The sequence below is a fragment of the Nansenia antarctica genome, assembly GCF_963989245.1.
Source record: "Nansenia antarctica genome assembly, chromosome: 6".
In the NCBI taxonomy this organism is placed as follows: Eukaryota; Metazoa; Chordata; class Actinopteri; order Argentiniformes; family Microstomatidae; genus Nansenia; species Nansenia antarctica.
The window spans coordinates 39,661,365-39,683,070 of NC_137676.1; the positions used below are offsets into that span (position 1 = coordinate 39,661,365).

General features: G+C 50.2%; 1 protein-coding gene across 1 annotated transcript in view; it reads left to right on the forward strand.

The window, feature by feature from the left end:
- Positions 1 to 3,521: 3,521 nt before the first annotated feature.
- plxna2 (plexin A2) overlaps positions 3,522 to 21,706 on the forward strand; it is a gene marked incomplete at both ends in the record, with an annotated part of 124,186 nt that continues 106,001 nt past the window's right edge. Inside the window, 3 exon segments of the mRNA XM_080535099.1 lie at positions 3,522 to 4,721; positions 9,962 to 10,146; positions 10,148 to 10,188. Coding sequence (XP_080391225.1) covers positions 3,522 to 4,721; positions 9,962 to 10,146; positions 10,148 to 10,188 — 1,426 coding nt within the window.

The following is a 21,706-nucleotide window of genomic DNA, read 5'->3' on the forward strand; positions in this document are numbered from 1 at the left end:
CAACAGTGGTCGCCTGTTGTTGGATGTGTCAGTGAAACATCGACCTCATTGTTATGTATTCAAAGCCAGCGTCCATCTGTGGTCAGTGGAAGAGGCATGCCTTTATACAGACCTGTGGTGAGCAACCGGGTGATCACCATGATGCACTGTCTGTAGCTTTAACAAAGGATAGAGTAAACAATCCAGGGAAGAAAATTATATTTACGGTGGTATACAGATCAATTTCAGGTTTGATGAGAGTTTTGTAAGCTAGCGTGATGTAATTCCCAGAGTAGCGGACATTTGTCCGTTTTGACAATGTGTCCATCTTTCTGCGTCATTACAACGGTGTAAGTGTGTGAACAAATCAAAGCTGACACACAAACGGGGGTTGTTAAGAAAACGGATGGTAGACAAAGATAGCACTCCATCTCATGCAGTTGTGTTGCAGGGGCAGTGAACTAAGCTGTGTTAGTTCCATGCTGCTATCATTGAAGGTAGGTGTGGTGTCTGCACAATACAGGTACTTCAGTGTAGCCTTCTAAATTTGCATTGTTCGTTGTGCAACCTCACACACATAGTACCACTATCTAACTCCGCCATGTTACCCGAAATGTCCCCCCCCCCCCCCCAACACCTCCACACACTTTATTTGAGGTTATTCAGTGACTGTGCCGGGAATCACCAGTACTAGCATTTATATGTTAATTGCTTCCCAGTATTTGTGACTCTAAGCAGGGAAGACATGGCTTCAAACAAAAGAAAGCAACCAGGCAAATGCATCTCTGCTATTGAAATCCCCAGCTTGGCTGCTTAATGAGGAAAGTCTCTGTCAAGTGTGAAAAAAAAAAAGAGGCGGAATCAACATAAACAAAGCCTAATGTCTTCTCTTCCCGAAAACTAGCCTATATTAACTGCTAACCTTTTATTTTGTTTTATTTATTTTACACCAGTCGGCACCCCTCTTCAGTGCAGTGCAGCTGCAGCCACAAGATGCAAAGGGAGACGCATATGTTCCCTACAAGGCCTGGGGGAGGAGAGAGAGAGAGTGTGAGAGGGAGAGGAAGGAGAGATGGATGGGAGTAATATATATATACCGGGGGTGGTGGTGGTGGTGGGGGGGGGAGGAGGGGGTACTTCTAAAGCCCAACAGGGCAAAAGGCCGAGGGGGCTTGAGGAAAGAGCTGCCTCAGCAGGAGGTTGATTATACCTCCAGAGGGATCCACTCTGCACCTTCCAGCTTTAGCAAACTCAAACAAAGGAGTTTGGCGGAGGGCTGGGCGGAGAAGAGGAGGAGAGGAGGAGGGGAGGAGGAGGGGAGGAGGAGAAGAGAGGGGCCCCGGCCCTAGCTGCTTTACAGCCGGAGCACTTTTATGGCCATGGTAATATAGTGCTCTTGGGACAGGGCACCGCCCACACCTCAGCCTGCACACACGCCACCAGCAGCTTGACTGGGCCCTGCTGGGAACCTGTGTTTATGGGCTCTGGGATCAATACACTACCCAGGAGTGTTTATTAAAGTCTGAGCTGAGTAGCGTAGCGGTTGATCACCGACGGGGGGAGGGGGGGGGGGGAGACACGAGATGACCATTACCAGACTTAGACAGAGGGGGGTATAAAAAAGCAAACATACTTTAGAGGGACTCTTACATCTTGACTGTAAATCAGCAGACCCAACCTGCCGCTGGAACAATGTACCGTAGACAAATCCCCCCATGTCCCTCCTAACATATGCAAATATCAAAAGGCAGCAGTCGATTATTCCAGCCACATCTCTCACCCTTGGTTCTCTCTGCCCTCCCTGCTGAAAAATGCAAATCTGGAAGCGTAACGAACGATGTAGGGCCCTCTCTGACACGTTCAACCCCCCTGGCGTCTCGGCGCCTCTCCCCAGCTTACCTCCTCCAGCTCGCCAGTAATTACCCTCGGATCGCTACGCCTAATCATACTTGATTTTGGGATGCGCTGCCATTGTCTCCACTTGTTAGCCCCTCGCGTCGCTCGGTCCTGATGGAGTATGCTGATAAAACGGGACACACACACACACACACACACACACACTGTGTTGGATGCTGTTACTGCAGGCCGAGAGCTGTGTGCATGTCTAATGGTGGCCTGATTCATTTAGGAATGATTGTTCTGGTACCGATGATGAATCCCTCCAGGACTTGATCGTGTCAGCGGGAAGGAAAATAGAATAAAGGATAAAAACAGGAGTGACGTCGCGAAGAATAATTAATAGATTCAGTTTCTGTATAACAGGCCCCTTAAATAGCGAGAGGGGGGAGGGAGGGGTGCGAGGAACCGGCTCCCAATTTGTTCTCACTTTGTTCCAGTAATAAGATCCAGACCTCCCCTTCCAGTGGACGAGATAATTAACTCCCGGGGATAAACTGTGAAGAGGGGGCTCCCTCTCTTGATTTATGGCATGGGGGAGAGAGATCTCTGCAAGCCTCTGCAAAGCATAGTTACATAAATTGCGGACTTTCCTTGATGTATGTTTTCACAGATAGATTGGAAAAGAGTACCAGTAATGGGGGAACGAAAGAGAGACCGTGGGGGGTGGGGGGGATGTGTGTGTGGTTGTGTGTGTGTGTGGGGGGGGGGGGGATAGTGCAAGGGTGGGAGTTAGTACAGAAATGAGATGGCAATGGCTAATGCGGTCATGACATAAAGGGCAATCTGATTCCAATGTATCATTCCTTTGGTTCTTAGCTGTGGTGTTCCTCGAGTCTTTCTCCAGTGTGTTCCTTATCCTGGATTATGTTAAATCTCTGCCATTCTCACTTCTTATGTGAGCCATTTATATCCATTCCTTTTATCACTAGAGTCTACTCAACATTTGTGTATATATATATATATATATTTAAAAAAATAATCTTCTTTGTTATAATGTTCATTTTAGTGCCTTCGGTGATTATGGCCTACTAGCCTATTGTGTTTCTCTGATGTCGAAATGACACTAAGTAAGATGAGTCAATGCAGAATATTTAGAGATACAATATTTATTGTGTTATATAATGTGATGGTCGGAGCAGTGTAGACTGTAGAGGGTTTTGTGTTGTTCTTAGAAACCACTGTCTTACTGCTTGATGACAAAGCAAGCAGCATGACTCAGGTCATGCTAATTTCCGTTGCTGTAACTTGCTCACTTTCCTGCATTGTCCTGTCCTGTCAAGCAACTCTTTTGGAATGTGACGATAACGGTTTCCTCCTATTGTCTCTGTCAGCTTCCATCCCAGTGCTCCATAGCTCATCGCCTTACTGAGGCTGAACTTTGGCCCCTTTGAAGCAGCAACGCTTACTGAACGAGGAGTTTCTTTTTCCATCCGCTTTTATCTGCTTCCCTTTTGACCGAGTGTGAGTCAGAGTGTGCAAACTCATTTATTTTCCCTTCTCTTTTTCAGAAACATGTGAAGATCTTGGTGAAGCTACAAACGTTGATTTAGCCTCCGAGAAGACAAAGGAGAAGGTAGCCTCCCTCCCACTCCTCCTCCAACCTCCTCTGTTCATCTGCTGTCGCCTTGCAGGCCCCGTGAGGCATGGCGGGCCGGCGGGTTACATGCAGGACTTTCTCAACGGACCCTAAGAAGGGTGCTATGGCGGTGCTGCTGGGCTGCTGGCTCTTGGCTACCACCGTCCTGGCCAGCGGGCAGGCGTTCACCAGCTTCCACCCTGAGCGGCGGGAATGGGCCTTCAACCACCTGACCGTCCACCAGACGACGGGGGCTCTCTATATCGGCGCCGTCAACCGCGTCTACAAGCTCTCGGGCAACCTGACGCTCCTGGTGTCCCACGACACAGGCCCGGAGGACGACAACAAGGCCTGCTACCCTCCTCTGATCGTCCAGCCCTGCTCCGAACCATTGGTGTCCACCAACAACGTCAACAAGCTGCTGCTCATCGACTACTCCCAGAACCGCCTGCTGGCCTGCGGGAGCCTCTACCAGGGCGTCTGCAAGCTGCTGAGGCTGGATGACCTCTTCATCCTAGTGGAGCCCTCCCACAAGAAAGAGCATTACCTCTCCAGCGTCAACCAGACGGGCACCATGTACGGGGTCATCGTGCCCTCCCAGGGCCAGGACGGCACACTGTTCATCGGCACGGCCGTGGACGGCAAGCAGGACTACTTCCCCACCATCTCCAGCCGCAAGCTGCCCCGCGACCCCGAGTCCTCCTCCATGCTGGACTACGAGCTCCACACCGACTTTGTGTCCTCCCTCATCAAGATACCGTCGGACACGCTGGCGCTGGTCTCCCACTTCGACATCTTCTACGTCTACGGCTTCGCCAGCGGCAGCTTCGTGTACTTCCTGACGGTGCAGCCCGAGACGCCAGAGAACAGCATGTCCTCCGGCGGCTCCGCCAACGACCTCTTCTACACCTCGCGCATCGTGCGCCTCTGCAAGGACGACCACAAGTTCCACTCCTACGTGTCGCTGCCCATCGGCTGCGTGAAGAACAACGTGGAGTACCGCCTCTTGCAGGCGGCCCACCTGGGGAAGCCGGGCCGTGTGCTCGCCGCCTCGCTCAACATCAGTGCCTCGGACGACGTGCTGTTCACCATCTTCTCCAAGGGCCAGAAGCAGTTCCACCATCCCCCGGACGACTCGGCTCTCTGCGTCTTCACCATCCGAGACATCAACGCCCGCATCAAGGAGCGGCTGCAGTCCTGCTACCAGGGGGAGGGCAACCTGGAGCTCAACTGGCTGCTGGGGAAGGACGTGCAGTGCACTAAAGCGGTGAGTCACAACCCATCGCTGGTACAACCTAAACCTGTGTAGTAAACGAGAAATTACTGCATAACAGTATATTAACAGTGTATTACAGTGTTATTACTAGATAACTACATAGTTACTACACAAAAATAGAAACCTTTTAAATGTGTATATTCTTATGTGTCTATTCTACAGAGAGTTTGCGCCTTACAATGTGGAAAACCAACATACTTTGGTTTACATGATACATTGACACTGGTCTATTGAGGTTACCCATCGTAATACAGTAGCACACAGGGAGCGCTCAGGTTGAGAGGAATTAGGGTAGATGCACTCATAATAATAAACACAATAATCAAAATAAATGCCTTTGACTGCTCTGTGGGATACAGTGCTTCCCGTTATCAAATCATTCTCACACTACATGTAATCATGGCTAATTGTTTTGCAGCTCTGATATGGTGGAACAGGCACATTAAAGACGATCTAAATGAGAGATATTCAGAAATTGTGTGGGGGGGGTTATTTTCCTTGGCAACCATCAAAGTGATAATATTCTCCTCCAGTGCAACCCAAATAAACATGGCCTTTTCTCGTAGTGGAAGGGAGAGAGAAAGTGCAAGAGAGAGGGAGAGAGAGAGAGAGATAGAGAGGAAGAAGAGAGAGAGAGGCCAGCTCATGTTAGTAAGCTAGATCAAACGCCACTCTCTTCCCTTCTCAAATACAAGGCCACACATCGCCGGCGTCTTGTCAGGCGCAGTTAGGTTTCTTTATTTTAATTCAGTCCCGGGAGGCGTCAGTCCTCTGTGTCCTCTTGTTCTTTAATTGCTAATATGAATTAAAAAGGGAATTATGAACACTAATGACAAGCTAAGTGTATGTGACTACTACATGTAGGGAGTTTGCCTTCCAGTTGGTGATTGCATATCTTTGGCTACACTAAGTGTGAATATTAATATCTCTATGATAAAAACATAAAAAAAAAAAATATACTGTATATGACATCCCCACCACAATGAACACTGTAGCGCTTCCTTTGTGCTGATAATCCCCCCGGGCCACTCTATTGACCGCTTTTTATTAACATCAGTAAATTCCCCATTAGCGCGATGTCAGAGGTGATTGTCAGGCGGGGGGAGACGTTATCTGGAGCCGTCGCTGTTGGGTTTCATTAGCGGCGCCGGGGGGAGACGCAGGGCCCTGTGCCGCGCCGCCGTCGGGGGAGGATCTCTTCACACCGTGGGAGTCAGAGCCGTGGCCTCCTTAGTGATTCCCCCCGCCAGGCCCCGGTGGGGCCGTCACAGAGCTGAAGATCGCTAGGCTCGCCGCACCTCCTACTTCATTCCCGAGACCTCATTAGGGCGGCTCACGGAAACAAAAACACTTCGAACAGCCAATAATAACCCTCTCTAGGAAACAGCTTTAGCCCTGTAGACAAAGAGTTGTGGCATGTTAAGACCCTTTCTCATGGTCAATAAATCAATAGCATTTATTGGATCATGCAGATGGATATCAACAGATGAGGAACTGTCAAAGCCCATGCAAACGACAGCTAACAGCTGGACACGTCAGACGTGCGAACCTCTAAATCTCCCTCAATCAGCATGACTGGTTTCCACAGATTGCCTTTGCAATCTGTCCTGAAACAAAACAATGAACTCGTATGCCCTTTGCTTGAAAAGCGTTGAACACCACTGTGAAGGTTGCACCAAGCCTACAACAGGAGCAGGTTGTCATTGATATCTGCCTTGACTGTGTGTTGTTTTCAACCATAAACAGCTCCACTTCCTTTTCCTCTAGGCCGTGTTGTTGTCATGCTACAGTAACAGCAGGGTTCTGAGGCGAGCTGAGTCTTAATTATGGGCCTTGATCTAAATCCCTTCCTGCAGACATTCCACTCTCCCACTCTAGAGCGCACAGTAGGCTAGTAAGGCTACACATGTTGACTGAGGCTGAGGCCTTATTTGTGTTTTGATCAGCGATTGTTTGCACCTGAGGAGAGTGCTATTTAAGTCGCTCAGGGTCGGCTCGAGTTTGAGCTACGGAGTCTGAGGCTAAAATTTAGGCTATGAGGCTGAAATTGTGGCTGGGACTGAGACAGGCTAGGACTGGGATTGAGACTGTGAGTGAGGCTGGGTAGACAGACACGGCCACTGAAAGATTCATCACCCAGACGAGGATCTGTCTAGAGGTTCACGTTCACGTCATCCCTGCAGATTCACTCACTCGTGTGCTCAGGAATGAGACTGTGATCGGGTCCATATATGTACATGCTGTCTCTGTCTCTCACACCCACTGCTAGCTTGTTCTGTAGCTACTCAACCGTACCCCAGAGCATATTATGTGTGCACTGATCTAAAGAGGAACCACTATTGATCCGGCCACGGAGTGTGTCTCCGGGGAGGGAGATGAACCCGTGTCCTGTCCATGACCTGTTACCTTCAGTAACCAGGCCTCCCATTTATTACGTCATAGGAACAGGGTTGGTCAGAGGGTTAAGGTTGACTAAGGTTAAGGTTAAGGTTGTGAATGCAACACTTGGCTTGACCAATGCAATTCGACAAATAGTTATCAAAGTGGTACTGGTTTTATGACCCATTGTCCAAAAAAGAATGTGACTGAAATGAATATGAAAAAAGAAAGCGGCTTAAAGTTGAGACATCATAAAGCATGTCACTATAGAAGTGGAGAAGCCAGGAAAAAGTTCTGAAGTTCAGACAGAGCTTAAAAGCCCATTATAGTCGGTTGTTGTTCAATGAAGATGAATGGCCCAGGTGGTGTGTGGTCTATTTTTAGACCGACCACGCCTCTGGCAAAGATAACAAATGTTGTTGGCGTCACATTAGATGCAGGCTGAGATGTGGTGAATCGAATCAATTCATCTTCTAGAACACACGATGTAACTACGCTGTAATGCGATTTGCCAAAAAAAAGAAGAAGGAAGTTCCATGGGAAAACCAGACCACATGATGGGATTTAGGTTTCTCTGCCAAGCCGACTAAGTGTACATCATCTAAAACAATCTAGACATAATCAGAACCAAATGGTCTGCTGGATCCCATTCTCCGACGGCGGAACAGCTGCTGATCTGCGCTGCGCCGTGGCAGCCTGCGAGGGAGGAAGTTATTGATAAGTCAGCGTCGGAAACCGAGTCTCAGGGCTGTGTTTATAGCTGTGTGACTGTAGATCTGACGTCTGATTCAGACGGTTCCGCTGTGACAGATCACCAGAGAGCCTGAAATGTAAACCAGCTTTAATCATTTTTAGAAATGTTTTTACCTTCTCTCTTGAATAAAGTAAACATTGTTAATCATAGGCTTTTAGCTGGCTTTTCCCTTTGGAGATACAGTAAAGTGGACTCATTCTGCTACCCTACTATATCTAGCCTCTGCCATGCTATTTTGGGATCTGGAAATAGAAAGAAATGTCATAAAGCACGGGGGCGCGACTATGAGCTGAGGCGTTTATGCCCGTCAGCGTTATTGCTTTTGCTCTGCTCATGAAAAGCAGGCTGGTTGTAAAGACTTTATGGCGGTAGCGTGTCCCGATGTTCCCAGGGCAAGGTGGGAGGATGCGGTGGCGTTGCTGGTGTGTGTGTGTGTGTGTGTGTGTGTGTGTGTGTGTGTGTGTGTGTGGGGGGGGGGGGGGTCAGTAATCAGCAGAGGACCTTGTCTGTTCCACAGCCACACATAGTGACTCTGCACCCTGCCCCCCTGTCCCTGCCCTGACCTGGCCATCTCACTTACTATACATGGCACTTTGAGGCCACTGTCACTGCCACCGCCACTCACACTCCTCTCTGAGCTGACCTGAATGTACACCAGAGAGAGAGAGAGAGAGAGCACACCCCTCCCTTTTCTCTCAGGCCTAAAAAAAAGTTATTTAAATAATAGCCCCTTGTTGGGTAGTTTTATTCGAGTAATTTTATTAGAGGATTTCTATTGAGAAAGATATTGTATCTGACAAGTCATGTTGGATCATGGATCTGGAAATGCAGTCAGCAAACAAAAAGGTCAGCAAATCCCCCGGAGCGGTGGTTGTAGTCTGTTCCGTGCTCGTGTTCCGTCCGTCAGAGTGTGTCTGTGTGGTAGAACCTAGGGTGGGGCGATTAGAACATTCGGGGATCACCGATGGTCCGAATCTATCCCCAACGGAGATTCCTTTGCTGATTTGAAGACACTTTTTTTGGCCATTTTAACATAATTCCTCTCTTCCTCCCTCTGCTTTCCCCTTTCCCAAAAGTGTTATGTATAGGTTATTTTAGGAGGCTAACATTCTGAATTTTACCGGCATTTCATTTTTTAGGAGACCCACAAAGGCACTAGAAGTCAACCGCGGAATGCGGAGGTCTTCTGAAATAGGTCCCATTATATATCTTTTTATATACATATATCCAGGCATAGCGCCGTTTTGTAAAAACATTTTTATTGTACTGTATAAAAAAAGTATTTTTATACAGTACATACATTCAAATGTCTAACTAAACTAAAATACACATTTTTAAGATTGTCATGAGCCGTTCAAAATGAGAGGAGACGAGGCATCGCTCGGCTTATCGTTCCATCGGGATGAGGCCGTCCTTTCTTTGTTCGTCGCGTCGGATACCCCTTTGATGCTATGCTACCGCAGCCTGCTCTGAGAGCTTACCTGAGGGCTATCCTTTACAAACGGACTACTGGGAATTATGAATAATGGAGGTCGCGTTACATTACATCGGCGGGGGAATCTGCGACTTCAGAGGGCAATAGGATCAAGTAGACAATCGGCCCGACCCTGGTAGAGCCCGCCGTTTGCATGCTGTCCCCGTCTCCGTGCCGACCGAAGGTATGATAGGGGCCTCGGTAATGAGGCACTACAGTGAGTGCGAGGCGGAGCTCAGTCAAGCAGACAGGAAACAAGTCTGCCGAGTGGAACAGAAAAGGCAACCATCTGTCTGGCAGGACAGGGAATCACAAGAACACCTCCACCTCCCTCTGACCCCACTCTCTCTCTGTCCTCCTTTCACCTCCCCCTCTGATCCCACGCCATCTCTCCTAATTTAACTGCCTGTCCTCTCACCTTCTGACCTCCTTTCCCTCCTCCATCTCTATCCATAATATATCTCCTTCCCTTCATCGCTCTCTTGCCTTCTAAACCTCCGTCGTAGCTCTCTCTGCCCTCTATTCCTCGGGCCCTCTCTCTTTTTCCTCATTTCTTTCTTTATCTCTCTCTCTCTCTCTCTCCCTCCCTCTCTCTAACCTCTCTGTGTGTCTCTCCTCCTCCAGCCCGTGCCCATCGATGACTCGTTCTGCGGCCTGGACATCAACCAGCCGCTGGGCGGCTCCCAGCTGGTCACAGGACACACTCTCTACACGGAGACCCGTGACCGCATGACCTCCGTCACCTCCTACATCTACAACGGCTTCTGCGTGGCCTTCGTGGGCACCAAGAGCGGACGCCTCAAAAAGGTCAGTCACGGCCACAGCACACACCTTTGGCTTTTATGAATCCCGTCCAGCTACTTTGGTCCTGGAGTTGTTAAAAGCCAACTAAAGTGACTTTGGTTTCCATATCAAATCATTTTCTGGGTAAATGTCAGTTTACTTTACATACACTTTGTTTGTTGAGACTACGTGATTGACTCAGTGTGAAGCTTGCATTTTTGATTGACAGTTCGTCTCATGAGCCGTTCTTTCCTAGGTTCAGTGTGTTTCAGCTGGCTGTAATGTTGACCAATTTCGTTACCAGCCTACAGTATCTCTTATGTGGATTCATGCAGCATTTCTGTTTGCAGTTGGATGCTCTTACACTTGTGGTTACTAGTGCTGGCTGAAATGGGATGTAAAATGTAAACAAATTATGTCATTGGTTTATTTGATTGAGTTTTACTACGCAGCGCATTCATCCTATTGGAGTATAACATGAGAAGGTCGTGCTGACGGATGCATGACCTCTTAAATCACACACGTCCGAAACATTTCAAGAGCAGGCCTCGATGTTTACATAAATAGTGTTGGAAAACGACAGCAACCATATTTCATTATTTGTGTGATCTGGGTGAAGCCAGATTAGTGAGTCTTTTAAGGTGACTTTTAGGAGATTACGGCCGTTTGATCACTGCTAGGTTGTGGCCTGAGGCGGAGGAGGCTGTCCACCGAGGCCGTAAGAGCACAGACAGTCTGAAGGGTTTCTTTTCCTGGGAGTACGGATCATGGTCACAAAGAGAAACTTTTTCTCCTCCAATTTGAATGCCCTCCGTCAGGGCGCAGGGGGGCCTGCCAGGCTCTGTAGGGTCATTACCAGCTCCTTGTCGAGTGCGCTTCCTGTGTCGCAGTGCTGAATAACCTTCGCTGGACCATTAATTTTAATAGGCGCCCTTTTTCCCCCCTGCAAACCCAGTAGAGGCTGGAGGGGAGGGAGCAGGCCCACGTAAAGGCCCTCGGTCTCAGGGAGAGCAGGCAGACACTGCTGGAGGGGGTGAAGGGCTAATTATGACAGATTTCACACCTCTGCCACTAGAAAAATAAGGTTGCATAAAGGCACCGCCGATCAGGAGGCAATTACCCACTGAGAGTTTTGAAAGGTGGGAACAATGTAAGTTCCACTTTGAGGAAGTTACTCATGATTGTAGGGCATGTTAACCTGGCATTATAACATTCAAACGTTTTGATATTCAAAGGAGAACTGCTGGGCCTCTGGGGTTCTGTTTGACCAACATTCATCCGTGGCTACAGCAGGTGAAGCTAGTGTGTTTTGGAATACTGACAAAGGGAAGTAAAGTAAGAAATTGTTTTTTAAAGTAATGCTACGGGATAATTCGTATCATTTCAGCCCTACGTACCCGCAGTGTGGTGCGTAACGGATTCCCCGCAGCCCAACGACAACAGGCGCTCTATACAAAATGAGCGGGAAAATGCATCAAAAGTTGACACTGATACACGAGGGATTCCGTGGCTGACTGAGGTGAAACAGTGGATTAGATAGTGTACGAACTGTACATTGACAGTCCGGAGGTTAAGAGCTAGAATGCCGTTTAAGGCGCATTGCATGTTTTACACGGTACATGACATCAGCCGCGGTGGTGGTGGTGTGAAAGTGACGGAGCCTTCTAGAGTGTGACAGCAGCCTGTGGGATTGTCAGCAGTCGCTTTGACTCCTCCCCCCCATGGGACTGTCACAGCTCTGGCTGACAGCGTGGCGTCCTCTCTCCGGCTCTCTCTCTCATGTGGATGAGAAAGAGAGGGATAGATAGGAGGGAAGGAGAGAGAGAGAGAGAGAGAGAGAGAGAGAGAGAGAGAGAGAGAGAGAGAGAGAGAGAGAGAGAGAGAGAGAGAGAGAGAGAGAGAGAGAGAGAGAGAGAGAGACACAGAGAGAGAGACACAGAGAGAGAGACACAGAGAGAGAGAGAGAGAGAGAGAGAGAGAGAGAGAGAGAGAGAGAGAGAGAGAGAGAGAGAGAGAGAGAGAGATGAGAGAGAGAGAGAGAGAGAGAGAGAGCGAGCGAGGGATAACAGTCGAGCGGGTGAGACCATCTTCAAACTAGTTTTGGAGTTTTGGCAAGTCCTTTGATCTCTCCAACCCTTGGGACCACAACACCAATGGTCCCGGGTTATTTTTGGGCTCCTTCATTTATTAATTTCCGAATTGAATCGGCGCCCCTTGATCAGGATAGGAAGTGGGCTAGAAACAGAGATTCATGCTGTGTAATCCCCTTGTTCGGAGGTGCTCAATAATTTACAGCTTTTTTTCTACATGGTTAAATTGAATTAGACAGAGAACACTGTCCTCCCCGCTATGCGTGTCTTTGCACATTTCTTCCTCTCTAATCTTCCCATCGCTTCTTCCTCTCAGTCACACTCATACACACACACACACACACACACACACACACACACACATACACACACGTGTCTGCTTCTCACGTCCTCCGCCTCCCCCTGTCCCCCTGTCCCCTCCCCCTGCCCGCCATGTACAGTATATGGAAATCCATGCAAAGATGGTCCTGCTCGCCGCGCTGCCGATTGTCGCCCTCGCAGGGCCATGACTGTAACCACAGTAACAGTAGAGTGTGGAGGGAGGGGAGTGTGGGGGGGGGGGGGGGGGGGGGGGGAATAACCAGGATATCAGGAGGCAACACCGAGAGACACAGGCAGCCAGAAGCGTCACGGTCCACTGGCATGCCGGGGTGTGCGTGGGGAATGGGGGGGGGAATGGGGGGAGAGAAAACCCCGGAAGCCTGCTCATCCACAGAGCTGATCCATACATGACAATGGAGAGGAGGGAGGATGAGGCTGCTTTCCGTGTTTTCCGTGTGTGTTTAGGGGGGGTTACCTCAGACCCCTCAGACCTTCTTGAGGTGCCACAGGGAGGACGCAGGAGACAGGGGGCGAATCGGAGGAACCCTGTGCACAGCCCCGACCCCCCCCCCCCTTTCCTCCCCCCCCCCCTGCTGTGGGCTGATAAGCCGGTGCCAGGCCTGAGAGGACCAGAGGGGGCTAGGAGAGGCCAGGGGCCCTGGGAGGGCAGGGGAGGGGAGGGGAGGGGAGGGCAGGGGAGGGGAGAGGAGAGGGGAGGAGAGCAGGGACCAGACTAGAGCCCAGCAGAGCCCAGCAGAGCCCAGCGTGACAGGGCTATAGGTTGACAGGTGACACGCCATAGCTGGCTGGAGGCGCCAGAGTCTCATCCTCACATAAGACCCTCCATGGAGGGAGAGAGAGAGAGAGGGATAGACAGTGAAGGTGTAGTGGGGGTGGGGGGGGGGTGGCTAGAGAAGGGAAGAGACTGTTGAAATGTGAATTTAGCGCAGCCCCGGGAAAAGAAACCAGGCCTGCACCGCTGCCTGTAATTGGATTGGCTCCCTTCCCAAAGAAACCCCCTCCACCCCCCAACACCCGCTTCCCCATTCAATTCACACTCCCCCCCAGTCCTTTCTCCCTCCCTCCCCTCCCCCTCCGTCCGTCTCCCTCTCTCTCCCTACAGACCAGCTCCTGCTGGTTCTGTTGCTACTTCCTGGGCTCTGCTGGAGCATGGCGAGGCGGGGGGGGTGGGGGGGGGGGCAGGGGGGGGGGCTGGCGAGGTGCGGTGGTGACCGCCGCCGGCAGGTTGGCGTTGGGGGGATTGATTGAGGAACAGAGGGTTAAGAGGTAGGGGAGACAGGGGGAGACCGAGGTGAGGAGAATGCCTATGCAGGGTGATAGACCCTGGGGGGGGGGGGGGGGGACACAGAGGGTGAACATTAGACTGGTGTTTTTTCTCCACACACACACCACACACACACCACATACAGCTGTCGTGTCACTGTAGCGATCTTGCTGTTTTGCCTTGACGCCGTTTACTGCAGTGTGTGTGTGGGTTGGGTGTGTGCGTGTGTGCGTGTGTGTGTGTGTGTGTGTGTGTGTGTGTGTGTGTGTGTGAGAGAGAGTGTGTGTGTGTGTGTGCGCGCGTGTGTGTGTGTGTGCGTGTGCGTGCGTGTGTGTGTGTGTTAGGGTTGCGTCATCTCTGTGTCAGTGCCCTGCATCACAGGGCTTTCAGGGGGAGTGGGGGGGGGCACCGGGCTGTCCGGTCCTGGGGGGTGGCACCCCTGCAGGCAGTGATTGATTGTGGTGGGGAGGAGTGGATGTTCACCTCAGCACAATGCTGCCCGTGGGGGTGGGGTGGGGGGGTGGGGGGCTCCATCGATCCCCACCGCCTCCATCTCCACTGAAATCAGCTCAGATCGGGGGGGGGGCGGACAGACGGACGGACGACGACCAAAAAGGGACACGACCAAGACCGGTTGGTAGTTGCACGGGCGTTCTAGTCTATCTGAAAACCACTTTCTGCCGGATTTGACAGCGGATCGTGACTCCCTTTGATATCATTCCACCATCCTAGCTTATTCACCTAGACTTCACAGAGACCCTGGCACCAGGCTTCAGGGCACACACACACACACCGGGTCACATTTTGAAAGAGATTTGAGAGGCGGGGTTTATTGCGGGGTCTATATCTACATCTACATATCTACAGTTACTTAAGAATTGCATCATCCAAAAATAAGAAAGAAGGGATCGGCTACGTGAGTGGTTCGTTTTCCCACTTAAGCAGAGATTCCACATGGGGGAATAGGCTGGTTCGGGAAGAAGAGGCCACTGACTGCATTAAGTCAGGGGGGGGGGGGGGGGCGGGGGGGAGCCGGAGGGGGGTGGGGATGAGGGGGGGGGGGCGGTGGGGAGGACGCTGCCTTTGATATAGCCAGCCGGGGATGGAAGCACATGTAAAATGGGATGTTAAAAGAGATCCCTGTACCAGATGAATGGGGGGAGGTTAAAGCGCCAGAGGCTCAGGGCTCCTCCAGGGTTCCCTTGGTAATGGGGAATCAATCTCATAACAGAGGAGAGACAGTTGGGAAGAAAAAGAGAAGAAAAAAAACAGCTACGAACAAAGGTTCTAGAAGGTTCTAGAGGGTTAAAGACAACTCTAACCTGAGGGACACCGCTGCTCCCCGGTGGAACCACGGTTGTTGTTTTTTTTTCTTCCGGTACTGGCCATTTTTTGTGGTACTGTACTCTACCGTTCACTCGTGTAGTCGAGTACTCCACTCCCCGTTACGGATATATGAATAATGAACCGTAGCCAAGCCATTTTTGGTTTGCCCCTGCATAATCATCGTAGGCCACTGAATTGAGTACTAGCGGTCTCTCAGCTCCTCACCCTGTTTCAACTGGCAGGACACTGTACGGTACCGTGGCGGTGTCTTTGTGTAATCCATAACCCCACCCTTCGTACAGTAACTGTATATAATAGATACTGTATGTGTGAGGTCAAACAATTAACTCCAGGCCTGCCTCGGCAGTGGGCCGTGCCTCTAGAGAAAGAGAAACCGAACAAACAAACAAGAAAAGACCTCGGAGCCTATGTGTGTGTGTGTGTGTGTGTGTGTAGGCCCGTGTTCAGCTTTTTGGCCCCTAATTGATTCCTTTCACCACGCTCCGGTGAGTCATCGACGTTTCGGTCGGGATCGGCGCTCCGCGTCGGCGTTTGGGGAGACGATGAAAGGGACGGTTCAGGTGTGGTCCTTCTGGGTAGTGACAGGGCCATTAATTGGACAAATGTCCCCTGTTGAACTGGTTAACACACGACTGGCTGGGCGCAGCGGCGGCCCCCGCTCACCTGGCTGGCTGCTGACAGGGGTCTCTGTGGTGCGGGGCGGGGGGGGGGGGTGGGGGGGCTAGTGCCACAGCTGAATGTGGCACACGCGTTCAGCTGGGAAGATGAAAGGGCCCAGGCAAGCAGGGCAGCTGCTCTCTGGGTCTGACTCGACCCGTCTCCCTCCCTCCCTCCCTCCCTCTTACCCTTCCCTTTGGTCTCCCTCCCTCCCTCACCCTTCCCCTTGGTCTCCCTCCCTCCCTCCCTCACCCTTCCCCTTGGTCTCCCTCCCTCCCTCTCTCACCCTTCCCCTTGGTCTCCCTCCCTCCCTCTCTCACCCTTCCCCTTGGTCTCCTTCCCTCCCTCCCTCCCTCCCTCTCTCACCCTTCCCCTTGGTCTCCCTCCCTCCCTCCCTCACCCTTCCCCTTGGTCTCCCTCCCTCCCTCTCTCACCCTTCCCCTTGGTCTCCCTCCCTCTCTCACCCTTCCCCTTGGTCTCCCTCCCTCCCTCCCTCACCCTTCCCCTTGGTCTCCCTCCCTCTCTCACCCTTCCCCTTGGTCTCCCTCCCTCCCTCCCTCCCTCTCTCACCGTTCCACTTGGTCTCCCTCCCTCACCCTTAACATCCTCATCACCTCCATTCTCAAGCTGAAACAACCCAGGCGTGTGTGTGTGTGTGTGTGTGTGTGTGTGTGTGTGTGTGTGTGTGTGTGTGTGTGTGTGTGTGTGTGTGTGTGTGCGTGCGTGCACTGCGCCAGGCCAGAGAGGCCAGTGTTATTCCAGTACATGGATTACCTCTCCTAGGAAGAGAGGTGCCAGGATCTGCCATCAAACCAGCATGGAGTATGGTGTCCCTAGCAACAGCTGAGGCCCATGGCAACAGCTGAATAGAGTCCCATCCTGCCCCCCCAGGGGAACGGCTTTCTCTGAGTCCTGCAACCTGTCTTACACACACACACACACACACGCACACACACACACACACACACACACACACACACACACACACACACACACACACATACACTCACTCACACATACACACACACACAAACGCAACACCATTCAGGTAGTGACTTTTGTCTAGCAAGGCTGTTCTCCTCCTGTTAATTGTTCAGGTTGCCAGTCATGGAACTGCTATTCATTTACTTTCAGAAAATGCAATTGAGTAATTCTCCATTGTATTGTACGTTAAGCGTCACACTTTGTATTCCCTGTTTGACGAGCGTCAACCTTGAGCTGACTTGAAAAAAGCCAATGTGAACACGCTGGCTGTTCTATAATTGCTAACAGGTAAATTTCCAATCATCATCATAATCATTCCTTCCCATCCCCATGGATGCCTTTCCTAATGACTGTGTTTTCAAATTGAATGGTGGGGTTCAATTAATCCCCGCTGAACAAATAATTGCATCCTTTTGTTAAATCATTGGCTGTGTTTTGCCTTTGTTTGTAAAAATGTAACATTTTTATGAAAGGATGTTTATCAAACTCGAAATATACAATTGCTGTCACAGTGAAATGCCAGGCTGAACACGGCAGAGGTGAGGGTTGTTACAGTCAATGACAGCTGTCAATACAACTCCCAGAATGCCGTTCCCTGGACTCCCTTAGCGAGATTGCCAGCAATCTTCCTAATCATGTTACACTAAGCAATTCAGCCTCAATTTGCCCGCTGGCAATAACAGGGAGCTGGAATTGCCTGCAGAAAAAAAGAAATTGCCAGCCGCAAGAAAAGAACACCTCCCCAGCAACATTGGACCCGCCACGGTTTCTCTGCAAAAAAAAAAAAAAAAGAGGGAGAATTGAAGGTCCTGGAAAACCACTGCGTTTTAGAAAAGGGCAAATAAAGATGAATAAGCTGAATCTTTCACTTTTTCTGTTTACCCTCACCCCTTTAGAACATATCAGCAGCAAACACTTTTCCTCAGCTCTAAAGCGTGTGAAGATGAACAATAAGGACTTATCTCCGATTGCTGAGGGGAATAAGCGGGGCGGCTTTGTAGAACAGTGCCTCAGACAGTCTGGACGCGACTGAATGCCCTTGAGAAGACCTCAGCGGAGACCCTGCTACTCCCTGTCCGGCCCTCCAAACTGTTAGCCAGAGAAGTTGGCCATGACAGGGCATCTGCTAAGCTGCTCAGGCCTAATAAAAGACACACAAAGTACAAAGAGTGTGTCATGTTCCGGAAGGGGGAAGTTGTTTTTGCGCTTTTCTTTGGTCGTGTGTGTGTGAGTGTCTGTGAGCGTGCATGTCTGTGTGTGTTTGTGTGTGTGTGTCTGTGTGTGTGTGTGTGTGTGTGTCTAAGCATGTGTGTGTCTAAGCATGTGTGTGTGTTTGTGTGTATCTGTGTATGCGCGTGTGTGCTTGTGTGTGTGAGTGTTTTGTGTGATAAGAGAGAACTGGTCCACGGTTAATAATTTGGCCTGCATTTATGGGTGTGTTGGGAGGCAGTAGGGGGACGGGGGGGGGGGTCTGTATGACCTTTAGGAGACCGGCCCCTACTTGACCCTCTCCCCAGCTCCGTGCTTAACCCCTGCAGCAGATAAAGAGGCGGCAGGCCGCTGGACCGACGGGCCGCTTCCTTTCATGCCCAGGCTCAGAGCGAGAGAAGAAGACCGCTATCTCTCTGTCCTGGCCAGGGCCTTCCCAGCAGCCTCCACTGTTAAGGGGCCAAGTGTAGCAGAAGACGGGAGGGCCCCTGCTGTTCCATTCAATGTCTCGTCCTGCTTACCCTCTCTCCTCTCCTCTCCTCTCCTCTCCTCTCCCTCCCTCTTCCCTCCCTTCCCAAACCTCCACCACTCAACCCCCTTGGCTCAGGCTGCTGTCCTCTCTGGCTTCTACTCTCTACTCTCTCGCTATCTCTTTCTCTCCTTATACTTCTCATATTCCAGTCAGTGTGTGTGTGTGTGTGTGTGTGTGTGTACACGCGGAGGCCTGGTCAGCCAGCTGTCCCCTCTCTTGACTCTGTGGGTACACACACACACACACACACACACACACTCTCCCTCTCTTCCCAGCTCAAACCATTACCATGACACTACCTACCCCGCTGTGATCTCATTACTCACATTCAAATAGCTCTCTCTCTCTCTCCTTCTCACCCTAGATCTGTTTCTCTCTCTCTCTTTTTCTAATTATTTTCTCTTTTCTCTGCAAATGACTTGAAGGAACAAGTCGTATCATTATGGAACTGAAGAGGGGGAAATATTCATCCACACGTCGCCACAGATGGATCCTGCACTGTTCTAGTTTAGCCCGTAGAGAAACTGTACGGTACAGTACACTGTTAGGAATCCTTGCCAGCATGGCAAACCCCTACAGACTGAATCACATATGTTGTGCACTACTGATTTATTTATACGAGGCAAACATTTCTAACACACTCTTTCTCGGAATAGGCCGTCTTTTTTCAGATTTATTTTCGTGCAGTGCATTTTTGCCCGATGTAAAACAAATCACCCTGTTGACTGCGTACTGTAATGGGACTTAATCTCCACAAGGTGAATTAATTAACCCGTCACTGATTAGTGGAAGTTTTCACCTGAGACTCTGGCGTGGACCATTGCGTCCAATTCGCCAAGCATATTTTCCTGTTGATTGGTCCAGAAATTCAGTTGGTGCCAGCATTATTTAGCTAGCCTGCAGTAAATCTGAAATACTGGAGACAAAAAAATAAATTGAGGGAGAGAGAGAGGGAGGAAAAGAGAAAGAGAGAGAGGGGAGGGAAAGAGAGAGACTTCAGGGGGGAATGCTGGCTAAGACTCTGGGTAAGAAGACTCTGGGTAAGACTCTGGGTACTGGCTAAGCTCCGTACTAGTCTTCTGGAGGTCTGGCAGTGATTGTGCCTGGAGCAGTCCATGGTGTGGTTTCTGTTGAGTGTAGTGTCATCAGAGTGGGAACACCACATCAAACACGACTGGCTTCCCAGATCCATGTCTTCCTGGTTAAGCACTGGGAAGATTAAACATGTGAAAATCATTTCCCTAACATTATTTCACTGTAAGCACTTTGGCCCTTCCTTCTTTTTTCTGGTCTCTCTCTTTCTCTCTCTCTAGAATAGATTTGTCTAGATGTTTCATGTTTTAATAAAAACAAAATGGAAATGTGCACCAGAAGAATATGCAACGCAGCAGCATTTGGAGGCAGGGGCGGCAGCCTATCAATATTCCTGTTTCGTCCTCGGCCAACATTGTTGTCACCGCAGGGAGAGCATTTGAAATTCATCGTATTCAATTCGTATCAGTTGTTGCGATATATCGATCCGTTTCTGTGGTAACAGCGCTAAGCTGTTTTTCTTGGGGGGGGGGGGGGGGCGGCCTGAGGTGCTAGCTAGTTACAGACCTCCAATTGCTCCCAGTAACACTCCAATCAAACTGTAGATCATGTATGCCAAGACATCCACACGACCCGAAACAAACTTTCCTCAACCTTCAGAAGTCCCAGGTTTGACTTTGCTACCGAGGCCCGACCTGGAAGGAGACACGTCAGGCGCGGTATGCTCTCGGAGGGAGAACCGTCGCAGGCTTTCCCCATCCGACCTCAAGACAGATAGAGAAAAGAAGACACAGAGAAAAAGCATCTTTGAGCCACCCAAAAAAAAGGTCTACAAATAGAATAGCGGGCGTCTGTCAAAGTGGACGCCTGGCAAGATGCCAGGCTGTATTGATTTGCTTTACAAAGCACTTGAATGGGGCCTAGATAACCAGGATTACCCGATTCATTACTGTGGGTTTGGAGAGGGCACCGAAACGAGATAGGAGCGAGGATGTGGAAGAGGAGACGGGATACGACCTAGAACCGTCCGTGCTAGGACACTGAGATATATATGAAAACCGAAACTGGGGGAGACGAGAAGTCGTGAATCATTCTTGATGACTCGCTTTGTCAAACACAGCAAACCACGAGCAGCCACGTGTCATCTCGTGGACAAGAACACATGTTCTCTTCAAGCTCAGCAGGAGATCCGATGCATCTTGACGCTTCGAAATCTCGCTTTTTTTTTTTGCAATGAGACTCAAATCTGTCGTCTCTCTGAAGACAATCACTCAGACGGAGCAAACGCGTGTGTTGCTGTTTTCGTGATAGCAGCATCGCTTAATAGCTCTCCATCTCTTATTCCTGACAGACAAAACACCAGCTTCCATCCCTCAAGAGACTTCAGCTTGTCTGGATGACAACACTTTTTTATTAGCATCCGTAAACAGGGTTTATGGCTGCTGTTTCATGTGTCTCATATTAACATTCGTTTGATAGATTCTGTGGAGAAATAGTCCGATGTATCACCGATATTTCGAGGCCATGAACATTCATTATGATGATGAGGAATTCTAGTACACTTAGCACACATCCTTTTTGGTCTCTCCTGAATAGACTAGGTTCTCTATCCGCTTGCCCATTCGGACTAAGACAGAACGTTTTTGTGAGAATTAGTGGACAGAGTCAGACTAGGACTCTCCTGTAACCCCAGCGACTCCCTTCCTATTTCCCCCACCCCCTGTTATCTCTCCCTCTTCCCCATCGCCAGAGGGTATCCAGTTCCCGAGTGGAATGAATCTCCAATCCAACACCACCACCACCAGCCATCACCCTAATGAACTGTGATACCGTGCTAATAGCATGTGATAATATTTAATCAGTAAAATTGTCATGGCAATAACATCTCCCTTCACCAAGTCATTACCTGCTCATCACCTCTGCGTCCCAGCCCTAACCCCCCCACCCCAGCTGAGCTGCCAGCCTCTCTCTCCCAGCCTAGCCCTGTTGTCCAATGACTGAGTAGAGACTGTCAGAGTCCTAATGGGACTGGACAGTTTCCTCTGCATGGTCTGCTAACCTCTGCGTTGTGCAGGCTGCACGAGGCACCTCTAGCTCTGGTACAGGGGGGCACAGATGCTTCTACTGCA